Below are 14912 nucleotides of genomic sequence, written 5' to 3'. Positions count from 1 at the left end.
TCTTCGTTTTGCATTGTGATAGCCCAAGCATTAGTTTTAGCAACGGACGTAATGAGCTACATATTGCTTCGACAGCAACAATTTATCAACCAACTAGCTTGGTGGATAGTTCTCGAGAAGAAAGAGTGCGAGCAAATACATATTAACTGAGGTTTACTTCATCTTCCTACGTCGATGTATCCATTCTTATAAACTCCTTGAAATAGAAAAGCGCCAATAAAATCCAGAGCTTTTCCGGGCGCCAGCACGGCTTTGTATTACATTTATTAATAACAAAGGTTTTACATACGATCAGCGATGACACATCGGTGTTTCCCATGATTTTGAAACTCTCATTAGCCCCAACACCTTGATAATTAAGGATAGAAAATAGGACCAAAATTCAGATCCGTGGCTTGGCATCATTATGGAGAGTTATGTGGTATTACTGCCATGGTCATATACTACCAAAAGGGCTCTATACGTGGTGTAGTTTTCGTAGTGTCTACTGTTGTCCAACAGGGCCAAAATGTATTGCGGGGTTTGTCACTAGTAACAAAGCATACGAGAGTTTTGTTCTGGATAATAGGACAAAAACCTCAATTAAACTTGGGTTCATTAAGTGGCACTTTACCTTGGAAACCCCCGTAGTACCTCTGTATATCAGCTATAGCTGTTATATATGACAAATCGCACTTGAGCTGTATCGAAGAGCCTCCATTCAAACTTCAAGTTAGTTTTGTCCTACACGCTGGTTTCAGGACAAAATCGGCAAGGCACTCGTTATTTTTATCGGCTGGGTAACACGAGGCAGTACATTGTTATCACATCATTACCGACTGAGAAGCCCGAAAGTGCCCGACTGGGCAAGAGCCTGTAAGGTCATCGCCCGATGTGTCCTCTAAAGTATGCGTATACCGGATGTTCATCTCAGAGCCACGAGCCATCGGTTTGCTAGCGCATGTATTGCTCGCAGCACCAACGCAAGACATATTGTGGTCAACAAAACGTACATTTTGATCATTTGTCGACGTGCACCCACATAGAGACGAAATAAGAGATTAAAAGGATTGAAACATGTTGAGTTAAGTACACAGGTACCGGTAGCGTAGATACTGCAGCTCTTTTCTACTTAGCAGTCTAAGGCTTTCAGCGCCAGCAAAGACCTCAAAGCCTAACAGCATGTACATGCCACAATTGTAACTATCCACTTGCGCTCCAAACTCACTGCGATACGGTCGTATCCGATACTTCCTCGGAGCAAAATCAGGCAGCATTATCATTAACTCCTCTGCAAGCCGTCGGACTTCCACCCGGTAGCTCGAGTTCATCGGGTCGAAGATGAGCACTTCTGCTGTTGTCAGGTCCAGCATAATTGAGCGGCTGTGATTTCTTCCACAGATAACTGGGATCAAAAGCACCCGTCACACCCATGAACACGCTCTTCATGGAGGAAACCATTCATAACATTTACAGCGATTGATGTATCGACCCCAATCGTGTCTGACCTTTCGGCAAATAACTTCAACATCAACGCATTTATGATGCTGTCACCCAGCGTAGATTTGTTCACTAGCTCCAGTGCTTCTGCCTGCACAATCACGATAAAGAAATACATGTAAATCGATACTTACTAAAAGTACACATACTGGGTTTCTCGTATCTGAGCCGACAAAAGTGGAACTGACTTGATTTTTGCCAATATATCGTGATCTGGCTCAGTCCTGAAATGTTTGGGCATTTGAAGAGTAAAATCGATGGTCTCGGTCCAGGAAATGCCTTGTCAATATGCTGGATGATTGTCATTGCACTATGCCACTTTTCATGATACCTAGAGTCCTTTTTGCAAGCGTGCCTTCACGAATTACTTCCACGGCAACCTCCTGCTCGCCTAAGTTTCATCCACACGAATCCCTGTGTGCCTTTTGGAGGGGTGTCACTTTTGCTTGGCACGTCTCAATAAACTCCTTCCAGAACATCCGAGCGATCGATTGGACAGGGAGAATTTTTTGCGGAAGACAGCCTTGCTATATTCTGGGCAATTGGAGCTCTGGGGGTTTAGGTGAACTCGAACAGCTTGAACTTGGAAAGAGTAGCTGCCGACTTCTCGTAAGTGGGCTGGTTTTGAACAGCTTTTTGTACGATTGGCTTAAACTTGATGAATACAAGTCTGAGTCAACTTGAACCATCTCGATATTTTTCGACGTGCAGCTTTCTTCGATTTACTCGTTTGTTTTGGACAGCCACGAGATCTTGGTGGACTTGCTACTTCAAAAGTGCAATCCTCGGTCATTCCAGAGTAGAACGAGACTCTCTCAACTGGACACCAGATTCGCCCGACTGGTTACCTGTATCATCTGACGCGCTATCTGATTCCATTAACACACTGTCCGGCGGCCCAGCAGGTTGAGTCGCATCTCCATCCCTCCGGCAAACAACTAGTATGTGTTCGGTCTGTATGATCTAAATATAATCCTTATGAACCATAGCTGGAGAAGTCACCCATATTAGCTCGCATGCATGTTCACTGACGAGTTTCGCAACCAGATTCATCTCACGATCGTAGTCAGCGTGGTACACATTGACCTTCTTGTAGATTTCATCAATGAAGCGCCTTCTTGAAGTGTCGCACTCCTTTCATTCTGTAGAAGTGCATGCTGCACAAATTTACATTTGCCAAACGTGTCATGCGCCATGAAGGAGAAAACCTTGTACTTTGATCGATTCTTTCTGCTAGTCACGTCGACCATAAGACTTTCCGGGAGCTGATCAAATATTGACAGCACGGGCTTAGTCAGTAAGGTATACAGGCCGTATTTTTTTCTAACATTATAAAATGGTTAGATCCTTGTAATATAAATACATTTGTAGTATCAGTTAGAGCCTCTCATACCTTTTCCCCATGGCGTCAACGAACACAGGACCTACGTTCCCCGGAACATTCCCGAACTCCGATACCCACTTCTTCAAGCGCTTCCCGCTGGCGCTAGGACCACTCCCGCTTTCATGTTCCTTCAATTTGCGGACTAGATTATGGGCATCCTGTGATTTTGGATTGCTGTCGGAGTTGTCCTTTATAAACTTTAATATTCTGGTCTTCGTTGCACCAGCCTTTCGAAGCTCACTCACGGTTTGCAGAGCGCTTTGTAACGGCTGGCACTCGATCGTGGAACCATAGAAGGCGCTGTAATTTGCCTCCGTTGCCAATGTCGTCGGCAGACAGAGGCCGCTTCTGCGCGCTTCGCGGCCGCTGCGGCATCCTTTTCCTCAGATATCACGCGTTTGCTGGGGGGAGAATTTGTGTGACTGAAACGCAGGTGGTATACGTTGCGTATACGCTATACGTGGTACGGATACAAAAAAGTCTGCATATCGGGTTTGTTCACCAGTTGCGCAAAAATGTGCTAGGGAAAGCCTACTCCCCAGTCGGAAAATACTCACTTCCAATCAACAATCTCCATCGTACTTAAGCGATGTTTGGTCCTTTTCTTTAGGACAAAAATGTTGGGGTTAGGGAACTGTAGTTTCTGGAGTAAGACATATCTGTACAAAAATCTGGATAACCTAATAATAGTTTTCCTTGTGGATATTTTTAGATGCTTTAATTTAGCTTCAGTGGAGTTATGAGGTGGGTTTTATACTTAAAGAAGTCTATTTTTGGAGCCACAGGTCTCTAATAGTGATTCTTACGGAGCTTTGCAGTACATTCTTAAAGAATGCCGACTAGCCAATCAACGCCCATGCAAGCTGGGATCTCCCACGTGCGATTCTACATGGCCAGTCCACAATAGATATTTAGCCAATCATACGTATCCATTTTGGGGATAGCTCCAGCGAATCACGAATAAAAATGCATTCTTCAACGCCTTCCCATTAAATCTCGCAACCAGTTACCCTGCAACTGACGAAAACACAGGTCAAGCCAGTGAGACATGCAGAAGCATACCAGCTAACATGCATATCAGCTAAGAGAAAATTCAAAATCAGAAAAATAGTGATGTAATAGTAATATTGCCGAATAGTGGATCAGTCACTGCATTTTTAACGGGCTAATTGTGTTTTACAGTAGTTTGGGACCACTGGGTGCCGACCAAAACTTGCTTATGTAGGCAACATATCGAAGGCCAAAAGCCATGTCAAAGTATTAAATTTTGAACAGGTGGTATATGATGGAGGTAGGCAACATGACAGTGGTATTCGACCAGATGTCATATTCAGATTGGATACGATTGGCAAATGCAAAACCTAGGTCAGTTTATGACAGTTGCACGAATTGAGGTATCGACGGTGGTTCATACAGGCAATTTGTTGAGACTGGAATCACGTCTAAATAGGCTATCAACTCTAGTTCGACATAATGCGAGCATAAGTGTGTTTTAGCAGGCGCCCACTCAGCACTTACTGGTCGACGTCCGGCAGAATGTGCAAGAACACTTCGGTCCACTTTGAGACGGGCATCGCGGCGACGACGGTAGGCCCTTTAAGTCTGTGCACGGTGAGTGCGTCTCTCGTCCGCCATAGCGTTGTACTTAGCAGTGACAGAACGGTAACACCCGCCGTCTTCGCTGCAGAGAGGGTTGATCCGAGCATGAAAATTAGTCGTTGCACGGCAGAGAGTGCTTGCCTTGTCGACCAAGATCTCATTTCACTTGATCTTTGCGTGCATGGCTCTCCACAGGCTGCAGACACGCCCAAAACTGTTCCGACGAAATCGCAGTCAGCGGAAACGCGGCAGTTCCGCGTGACTTCATCTGTCATGAGCTCGCCGCTCCTCGGTTTTTCTTTGGGTGCACTGCATGGACCATTGAAAAGGCTCCTTGGTAGCCCTTATCTATTAGCGGTGTCTACAAATTTTGGTAGTGCTCAATCCCCCACCATGATCATCGAGAAGACTCTCATTGACTGGTTTTCTCAGCAACACGATTGGACAAAAATGTATTATCGGACACCGCACCGGCCATATAATTTGGACATGTTGCCTGATTTTCTACAGTGACAAATATCGCTCCACCATGGGGGTTCATAGAAGCTTCAGTTTTGTAGTCATAAAGCTTGTGTTTATTCGAGATGTACCGACGGGCTTCTTCGAAGCGCCTCGATAGTCGGAGTGCGAATTGGAACTTCACGTCGGCTGCATATAGAGCGTAGGGGTTGTTGGCGATGACCCGGCCGTTGCTTGGTTGGTCCCTCATGCTGAGAGAAATGTCGAACGACTGACGTAGCACAGGTTTGCAAATGTCCATGACTCTGTGGACGAGCTGCTCAGAAGTGGGCAGTTTAAACCCGAAGTCGAGTGCGTAATTATTGCATGTAGCATAGTGCTTAAAAACACAGAGCGTCCATAAAAAAGCTTCCACTGCCATGGTGTTGCTCTTCTTGCCGTGCCCACATGTCCATTGGCCAACCAGAATGTCCTCCACGTATAGTAGGTAGAACTTGCTAACCGTAAATTTTCTGAGTGTAACGATGACTTCAGGGGCGTGTTGTTCCAAGTAAGTATCGAAAATGAGCGAGTCAGGGGGGGGGGGGGGTCTGAGGCATCTTGTGAGGCGGGTAGGTTATCGATGTTGGCGTCTCGGGCGGCGATTTCCTTCTAGCAGAGAGAAACGATGACGACGGCAGCACTACGCGTGGAAGTAGAGATGTTTGGCGAAGGACAAAAGCGATAGGACCCAAAGTGATAAGTGATCGTGCCTGTTGACCTTGATACCATTTGTAGGCCAAAAGGTTTAATGCGGTGGCCATCCGTTTTGGTGCTAAAACTGCCAGCGGGAGTAAGATGTGCTGCTAGTCGATTGCGCAACGGCTGAGCAGTCTATTGGATGGCTGGGTTTTTATTGTAATATTGACGCTATGTCTTGATAGGTGAATTTTTGACGAGAACGGTTATTTAAGATTGGAGCACACAACTGTGAATCGAAAATTTAGCAGTGACAGAATCACAGAAAAAAACAACAACGATTATTCTGTAAGCTTTTGGGAAACTCGCAGTTTTTAAATTAACGCCGGTGAAGAACTATTACCAACTCAAGATGTCGGAAATGGGAAAGCGACAGTTCTTTCTACAAGAGTGGCTATTTTGACATATGCGCTCGTGTGGAATGATACTGCAAGAGCGCCGTGAGATAAGTTTGCTTCTTACAGGACACGATGACTGGATTATCTAGTGTAAAGAGATTTAATGAGCAAAGTAATAGGGATTCACTATACCTTTAACGGGTCACCCCTGTTACACACGTAGTCTAGATTTAGATATTACAGAAGTAGACATAGTGGAACACATCTAGCGTGTGCTGACCTGTCATTATGTGGTTGACTGATAATGTGGAAACAAACCCATTATTTAGCTATGACGTGATGACTTACATTTCAGTGGTTCACATGAGGCCAGGGGAAGCCGCCCTGACTCGAAATAAAACAGAATTGATTTTACCCTGATTTAGATATTTCGTCTAAGTATACCTAAGTTTCCTCACCGCTAGGTTTAAGCTAGTAACTCAACTTACACCTGGGCCGTTACAATACCCAGAAGTCAATCACTGATTTCCACCATTTTTGTAGGATAATTTGATCTTTGCCAGTTTTGTAGCCTCGCTCATTATAACCACTACCATCCGATTGAAGATCTGATTGTAAAAACCAAACCTATTGAAGATTTTGATTTCCATAAAACAAAATATATCATTTAAAGTGAAGTCAGTTTTAGTTTTCCCGGTCCTCATTGGGCTTTGCCGCAGAAAGTGTAAAACGAACTGTTTACGGTGAATTTATTACCCCCCCCCCACAGGTGTCTATTGGTCTTGCAGCCCTCTTTTCCGGGCTCTCTTAAGCGAAACCTATTTCGCAAGGCCTTCGCGGGGGAGCTGGATCTATCTGATGACAACAAGAGCTACGGAACGCATTCAGTACGGAGGGCGTTGCAATAATTACATGTAATGGCAGTATGGTAGGTCCGCCTATCGTCATAATGTACTTGCGTTGCGGGTGGTCTCGTGGAGGAGTGCAAGATCGCTACTTGCGCTATAAAGCAGCAGCAGATGATCCGTTCCTTGGTAGAGTCGTGGCGAGACTTCCTCTTAATAGTGCTGTTCTACCACCTCATTTCAAGGAATACGACAGTGTTGGCGTCGTGGAAGGAATGCAGAGCTTGTTTCCGAATTTATTCAATGATCGCTTGCTGCAGTCAATTCTAAAACTTTGCTTGGTTTTATTGGTATGTCACCACAACTCTTTAGCAGCAGTGCTACGTGCAACCCACGCCTGAGAGGCACAACTATTCTATGCCTTAATAATTTGCGCGTTCGACTACAAACGCAGCTAATACGCGGTGATTCACCCCAGATGAAATCTTCGGGAATGCTTCCTCAAGCTGTTGTGTTTGGATTGCAAAAAGTCATACATACTAAGCTATATGACCTTCCCGATATGCTGACCGCTCGTTTTACGCAACTACTGGAAAAGAAGGGCATTTGTGATAGCAGGAGTACACACAGCAACTATAACAAACATTGAACAAGGTCTCCACCAAGATCTGAGGCTCGGATAGCCCTCTCTCACAGAAACAGAGAGAGTCTATCGGTCGTACTTCGGCAAAATACACTTGCTACCAGAAAAGTTTGAATTTCCTACTACAGATGTGCTTCGAGCGTTGTGCCTTTGGTGGTATGGTAATGTCAGCGAGGGGCAGCCTCCATGCAAGTCTATCAACGCAAGTGACCTGTCAACACGATGAAAAAGGACAGACCTACTCAGAATGAAGAGCAATGGTGAGCCGACTATCGGCGGCAATAGAAGATACCACAGGAAAGGAGGTCCCTACGACGGTGGGTGAGCAACAGGCAGTGCGACTCTGCAATGATAGCGTGAAGGGCCTATCAATTGGTCATCCATTCGCTGTCTGCAGCTGTCGCAGTTGAAGGTCACGATATTGGTCCGCCGTATCTAAGAAACTGAACACGCAAGTAAGGGTAGCGCGCGAACGCTGCCATTTAGAACACGAAAGCAATCACGAAAACCTACATAATATACTTACATGTTCGTTAGGTACGTCGACGTTTGCGCGACGCATCATGTTGGAGTCTCTACCTCTTGTAAGCAGCCTCTAACAGCAACTTGTTTGTATTTTGAACAATCAGCGGAGTCTGTCGTATGCTGTTTTATGAAAGCTCAACACAATTGATTGGTTTTTCTCAAACAGTCGTGTTTTGTTGAAAACATCACTTTCAGTTTTTTCTCCTGAAATGGTTTACCGGTGGTCGTTGAAAGTGAGATTACAAGTAGCGTCACTATGTCTTGCCGCAAGACGCAGTGAAGCTACTTGGAACTGTTGTTCACACCAGTCGATACGCGATGATCGACTTTCGCCCATGACCGCTTGGTGGGGGCGTGAAGTATGGGTTTTGGTCATTAGCGAGCACTATTTGTTGTGGGATAATGGAAGTTACAGCAGTGATTGCAGGAGCGCCCATAGATTCGGGTGTACACTGTAGCCACTTGGTGCTCAGGTTTGCGACGAAATCATCAGTAAGCGGCAAGAAAATGGCTATAATGATAGCTTAATAGAGAGCAGCATGTCCAGCTGAATGACAGGTTGGTGATGAACGTATGCTGGCACTCACATCTCCAGATCAGGATGCAGCCAACAACGTAGTTGCGATTGATATGATGCTGTTGAAGAATGAAAGCAACGTGACAACGAAAGAAAGATAATTCGGTATCTTTGTGAATGATCTTGACCACGTACAGAAACTTCTGTCAAACTACCATAACCTCCAGCTACAACTAGCCTGTCATGCTCTAAAATGGATTCCCACAAAGCGATAGAGGTAATTTACGCACTTCATTACCAACGCAACCACCCCCTGTACATTGTCAAGTTTCGCATCGAGCAATGTATGGAATTCATCGCAACAGCAAAGAAGAGAGCGGAACTTGTGGTTGATTCGGATATAGACAATGAAAATTCAGCGAACTAGTAGCCAACGTGGCAGTTGTCAATCGCTACGCCACCCCACAAGGGACGCTACACTCTCTGCTGCCCGCCTCTATTTCCGCCTACGCCGCCGGTTACACTCAACGCTCTGGTGACCTAGCATCGTTGTCTGCGACGTGGAAACCCCGTCACTTTGGCGCAACCTCGTTTATTAGACTTGATCCGCCACTAACCAGCAACAAATCGCAACTGAGGGTCGAGTCTGCCTAACCGCAGCTCGTTACCCTCCTATCTACCACCCCGTCGTCTAGCTACCGCTGTCCTACGGTCTGTGTTGGCCGGTGGCTGGTTTTTGGTTTAACCTGGTTTTACAAAAAAACATTGGTTAAACCTGGTTAAACCACCAGCAACAACCAAAATAACCTGGTCGGTGCAGGTTTTTCATCAGATTGGATCAGGTGGGATTAGAGCTGCTCTTTGATCTTGACAAAACGTGCACAAAATGTTAGCAACTGATCTGAAGTATGCGGTGTGCCAGCACCTGACTCCTGATATCCTGCAGTTGGTCTGCGGTTGCTAGTGTGGACAACTCGCCGCCGCGTTTGCCATAAACCCTTCTGCCTTTCTTGAAACAAGGCAAAAAAAAGTCTAGGTGTACAACAACTACCGCCATGGGGCACCCAGCGAGCAATGAGGGCTCATAATTCGTCAATACCAAATTTGAGTGTAGGAATAACCGCACCTGGCACATTTGCAAGCATTGTCATAACGCCTACTCTTCCTCCATAAGACCGGACGGTACGTACGCCCTCCAATAACCTACGAAACTTAAGGGGAGGATTGAGAGCTTCCGGGCTCATTTAAAACGTTGTTAGCATTTCATGGCTCACGTTCAATCCCGCGATACGACCACCACATCCGGCGCTACCAGTTTTACTACCAACAGGCACGGAACCAACAGGAACCTCAGCGAGGATATTACATGGCCTCAACAGGCGAGCACAAGGAAGCAGGTGCGCATTGATGACTTTTACACTGGTTTCTCCCACGAGGAAGAGCGCAAGCTGTTTGAGCGAGTTCTCTTGGAATTTCAGGCCGACAACAATCTTCCGGATACGTTTATTGAGCGTAAATCTACCTACCGTCTTCTGCACTTAGCACACGAAATGGCAATTGACGTCGACCCGCTGCCAAGTCGCAAGACGCAGGGAGGGAAAGTACTGGATCTCTATGCAGTAGCTTGTGAAGACTACGACATTGCGACTCAAAAGTAATGCCAGCAAAACTCTGAAAGCCGTGTCAATTTTCTTTCTGATGTCTGGCAGAACATTGCGCGGGCTCATTTATTGGGCTGTATGTTGTGGCTGTATGGTAAGCAAGTTATCTATGGTCTCTTCAAAACTGGCTCACGTCATGATGGAGTAGCCATCGCTCAGCAAATGAAGCAGGTGATGAAGAAGATGGAAGAAGAAGGTTGGAACATCGGAGCTGCGGTTACAGACAACGCTGGACAATTTGGTTGGGCACGAAGGATTCTGAGTCTTCGATGGCCTCAGGTCGCTTTCTCAATTGGTTTTGCTCACGAATTGAACAACCTGGTGAGAGTTGTCTCGAAAACGGAGTACTCAACCGTAGCCAAAGATGCGTCCGATGCCGTGAACACCATTAAGACCTCTTCCTCCATGTGTTTGCAAAGACTGAGGTGTGCATGCAAGAAATCTACGGCCATGATTTGTGTTTGCACCAGTTGTGCGACACCCGCTGGAATAGTATGCACGGATGTTTCGCGTCATTACTTCGTGTTCGTAGTGCACTGGAATTATTGGGGCTGAAATTTAGAAACAACGACGATTTTCCTAGCACACATTGTATTTTCGGGCGAGCTTCGTTTTGATACCCGTTAGCTGACGCCGAAGGAGTCACCCGGTCATTAGCATTTGCGTCTTTAAAGTTGCAGAGGGATGAAAACACGATGTTGTCTGCTATCTCGAAATATTTACTGCTTGCCTCAGCATCAATTCGCCAGTCAAAATCTCATTTGTGAAGTGGAAAATCGCTGGCTGCAGTGCGAGCAACCATGGCACTGTTTTTGCATCCTGCTCACAATGCAGCTGGAAAGTAACTATCGGAAAACCCTTCTAACTTCAGTTAGCTCGCTATACCAAAATGAAGTATAGTACTTTAGACGCTTCAAACTTGGCGATGATACTACAAGACTTTATGAAGACCAATATTAGTGGATTATTGGTGAAGACCATACGATGCTCTCATTTAGAGATTTACATCTATACGCAGTTATTGGCTCTGTATGCGCATGGAAATGCGTGGTAGCAAGGTGCCGACCTTGGCTCTCGCAATCCTGTCTATAGTGGTCAATACAGCCACAAAGATCGCTACTTCAGCGAGCTAGCGCTCATTCATACTTCAAAGCGAAACCTAATGGATCCAGAGAAGGCAAAGAAGTTAGCGCTGGTTCGAAAGCGAGTCCGAGAAAATGAGTGTTCTGATACCGGTAGCGTTTCCAAGAGGAGACGCCTAACAGATCCAACTGAACGTACACAACTTCGCAATCGCAATGACCGCTTCTTGTGCTATGCTGAAAGCGATTCGGGCTATAAATCTGTAGTGGGTTCAGATCTGGCAGTGAATTACTGGACCGGGGTGCTTTATGAGCTAGAAGGTGATGACGATCCTCCTGTGGTCCTTCACATGAACACCCAAAACGCTGTCGCTGCAAAACCTGAAGCAGAGAGGTTCAGCAAGAAATTGGCGGAAATTCGAGTCCAATCGTTGGCGGCGATTCCAGAACCAGATCAAACTCTATTTCCTAGTTTCATTGACTGCGATTTTTTTCGGAATGCCAGCGCTACGGGGCAAAAAAGTTACTTTGGCGGAGCTTCAAAGACGTCGGAGCCTTCGTCGAGCAGTCCAGGTAATTATATATGCTGTTGAAATCACTCTTCACTGCTGATATTTACTGCTTCTTATATCTAGGAACAACGGTATGGCATTTCGCAAGCCCTCAACTGATCCAGCGTAGGCGGTAAATCAAAACTAATGCTGACTGTGTTGGTGAAGGCCAGGTGAGAGTAGTAATTTCTAAACTAAGTAAAATGAAGCAACCACTATTATCGGTGAAACTTCTGTTGTTGATTCGCAGTATGTGTTCTAGACGAGAACTATAAACGCCACCCCTTCGTCAGTGACATTGATGACGCCTAGTGACTGACCAGAATTGAAACGTTCCAAACCCGTACTTCCACCCGCACTTAGACTTGCCGCAACAGTGGGCGAGTTGGTCATACCGTCGAGCTGAGTGAAGACCTGCAGCAAGGTTTCCTCCTCGGAAGAAGACGGTTCGTCAGCATCTCGAAGGCCCTCAACAGATTCTTCAGCAAACTCCGGATCTGGGCGTCATCTCGTCCTCCGCATAAGACGTCCTTGGCCTCTAGAATGTTGATGCAGTTGCTGATCTTGTTGGTCATCTGCTGGTCTTTTAGGTTCTTGATGTGCTAGATCATACACCAGCCACCGAGTACTATCCTCCGCACGCATGAAATTGAACACGTAGCCTACCTGCGCCCACCTTTCCAAGTGGAGCATGCCGAACTTGGAGGGTCGCCATTGAAATTAGTGTAGCTCTTCACTGTGATATGTCGATTGACACTGAAAGACCTGTCACCCGAGCTGCGAGCCAACATTCGCTCATGCCTGCGTGCTTTCGTTCCACGTTGGGTCGACGTCACACTGGCCAAACATCAGCAAGCCAAGGGTATCGAACGGGTAGTGCTGAGGTGTGATGGCGTACAACCACATGTAGCTGCTCTTGTTCCTATTCACAGAAGGGTTGAAGCCCATGAACAGGGTGAAGATCGAGTTCATTAGCACGCCAATAGTCTCCGCCACCCTCACGCCTGTCAACGCGTACGCCTGGATCTGATCTATGGACGTCTGCACCAGGATTAGCAGCGATAAGTTCATCCAGTACAACAACGTTGTGGTGAAGCCAGTAAAACTACCACACGAACGTGAAGATGAAGACGCACAGGAGTGCATACAGGAACGCTGCGAGAATCTAGTCAGCAGAGTACCATAGTGCCTTGTTTTTGGATGCTTGTGCGCTCTGTAGCAGCACTTGATGTGAGCTCGGCGTGGTAGATTGAAGACTGATTGTATTTAGTTGTTATGTAAGCCTGTTTGGCATGTACAAATATGGATTCTCCTGTGTAGGAGTTTCCTAACTGCTCGTCCTTTCTGCGTACTCCGTCGTTTGCTCTACTTCGCATTCTTTTGGAGCCGCTCGTCGTCTCACTCTTGCTGCGACGTCTCAAGATCTCCTCTCAATCTCCTGCGAGTTCCAACACTTGTACGTCTAGGTCGGGCGTTCCCGGTAGACTGACTCACGATCCTCGAACGAAATAGGAAGCACAATGTTAAGAGAAATGATGTTGTTGACCAACGTCGTCATGAACACCGCTGATGCCTTCATAACGCGTGTAACGGTCGGTCAGAAACAGTCATCACCAGCAGGAACATCATCACGATGCGGGCCGCTTGTATGGTGCCGTGTGCCAGTACATTCACAGGAACTTTCCGAGGAAGTGACCGAACAAAAAAGCTAAAAGACGGAGTGCACAAATTGGCACTTTAGATGTACACCAGCTCTACATAAAACCATCTAAAACCACTTGAACCAGGTTGCGCAACCAAAAGAACCTGGCGCATTGGTCAACGCGGGTTTTGCAACCGTGTTTTTTTTCAAAGGTGCTACAGTGCCTTCTACTCCTATCTGGACCTCTCCCTCTTCGCACTCATCTTCTTCGTCATCGTCCTTCGTATCGCCTCGCCTCGTTCGTATACTTACTCCTTGTTCTCGCCGTCGCATCAATCCCTCTTGCGATCCTTCTCGCCCTTGGCGCCGGTGACAGCAGCCTCCTGGCTCGCCTCCGTCACCAACCCCCTCAATCTGCCACCATCCTCGCTTGTGCGCTCCACATCACTCAGGCGTTACGTTGATGACTTCCGGCTCCTGCTCTTGTTGAACGCGTCCGCAGGTTGCGTTACGTGACGCCCTACTACACCTTTTTTTTTACTTCGACCTTCACCTAAATAACCTTCCATAACCTGTAATTATAGAATTGCAAAAAGCTGTTGCTTAAAATAACTACTTAATAACGCAGTATATTATGCATCTATGTACAACCTGCGCGAATGTTGCAGCTTCGCAGTCTTTATTGGTTTCACCTTTCCAGATTTTGCAGGGACGACTGTACATGTACTAGTATTACGGCTGGGAAGATTTGTTAGTAATATACTATATTGTTGTCTGGGGGAAGGTTGTGCCATATTGATACGTATGTATGTAGATTGGACAAGGATAGTAATATTAGTTGTTGTGTCGAAGCTAGCATTTCAACGTCGCTTGCTCAGGGGATTAGTTATGTAGATGATTTGGGGTAGTAGTCTGACTAAAATGCACAAGGAATATAATAGAGCGCGAGGTGAACTGGGGTCCATTATTCTTAAAAAGGTACCTAAGCAATGCGAAACATCTAGAAAAGCCATGATACCTTTCATTTTCGGGAAAATTACAATACTCATAGATCTCTTTTCTCTATTTCTCACCGAAATGGTCGCCTGAGTCAGATTTTGAAGGATGGAGAACCTTGGTCCAAGCCGTCCATCAGTCCCATAGTCTTCTACTACATCTCTAGATTGATCAGCTTAGAACAAATCTAAGCTGATCAAGACAAATAGTTTGACGCGTAGATCAATCTAGAGATGTAGTTGAAGTCTATGGGAGCGGGAGCTAATCCAGGTTAGCTATTGTATCGAAAAAAAAATACAAAAACACTATCAACAACGACAGCGAGACCTGGATTTTACGAACGACATTGGATAAGCATAACCCAGAATGTTATTATCTTTTTAAGTTAATACGATTCTGAATTATTTTACCTCCGTCGATTCATACCTTGTTGAAATCCATAAATTGATTTAC

The 14912-nt window shown here is 45.9% G+C and overlaps 5 protein-coding genes across 5 annotated transcripts; 1 reads left to right on the top strand and 4 right to left on the bottom strand.

The window, feature by feature from the left end:
* Nucleotides 1-1064: 1064 nt before the first annotated feature.
* PPTG_04145 (hypothetical protein) lies at nt 1065-1352 on the bottom strand (the record flags this gene model as incomplete). Its single annotated transcript, XM_008897983.1, has 1 exon — nt 1065-1352. The coding sequence occupies one exon, from the start codon at nt 1350-1352 to the stop codon at nt 1065-1067; it is 288 nt and encodes a 95-aa protein (XP_008896231.1).
* A 3272-nt stretch (nt 1353-4624) lies between these two features.
* On the bottom strand, nt 4625-5342 carry PPTG_21581 (hypothetical protein; the record flags this gene model as incomplete). Its single annotated transcript, XM_008898391.1, has 2 exons — nt 4625-4658; nt 5053-5342. The coding sequence occupies 2 exons, from the start codon at nt 5340-5342 to the stop codon at nt 4625-4627; spliced, it is 324 nt and encodes a 107-aa protein (XP_008896639.1).
* A 4450-nt stretch (nt 5343-9792) lies between these two features.
* PPTG_04144 (hypothetical protein) lies at nt 9793-11951 on the top strand (the record flags this gene model as incomplete). The annotated part of the gene is made up of 5 exons (XM_008897982.1): nt 9793-10153; nt 10337-10613; nt 11207-11246; nt 11776-11843; nt 11906-11951. The coding sequence occupies 5 exons, from the start codon at nt 9793-9795 to the stop codon at nt 11949-11951; spliced, it is 792 nt and encodes a 263-aa protein (XP_008896230.1).
* Nucleotides 11952-12210: 259 nt separating this feature from the next.
* On the bottom strand, nt 12211-12514 carry PPTG_21580 (hypothetical protein; the record flags this gene model as incomplete). Its single annotated transcript, XM_008898390.1, has 2 exons — nt 12211-12423; nt 12488-12514. The coding sequence occupies 2 exons, from the start codon at nt 12512-12514 to the stop codon at nt 12211-12213; spliced, it is 240 nt and encodes a 79-aa protein (XP_008896638.1).
* A 102-nt stretch (nt 12515-12616) lies between these two features.
* PPTG_04143 (hypothetical protein) lies at nt 12617-12967 on the bottom strand (the record flags this gene model as incomplete). Its single annotated transcript, XM_008897981.1, has 1 exon — nt 12617-12967. One exon carries the CDS (start codon nt 12965-12967, stop codon nt 12617-12619), a length of 351 nt encoding a protein of 116 aa, XP_008896229.1.
* Nucleotides 12968-14912: the final 1945 nt, after the last annotated feature.

The sequence above is a fragment of the Phytophthora parasitica genome (genome assembly GCF_000247585.1).
Source record: "Phytophthora parasitica INRA-310 unplaced genomic scaffold supercont2.6, whole genome shotgun sequence".
Classification (NCBI taxonomy): Eukaryota; Oomycota; class Peronosporomycetes; order Peronosporales; family Peronosporaceae; genus Phytophthora; species Phytophthora nicotianae.
This window is presented reverse-complemented; position numbering and strand designations above follow the sequence as displayed.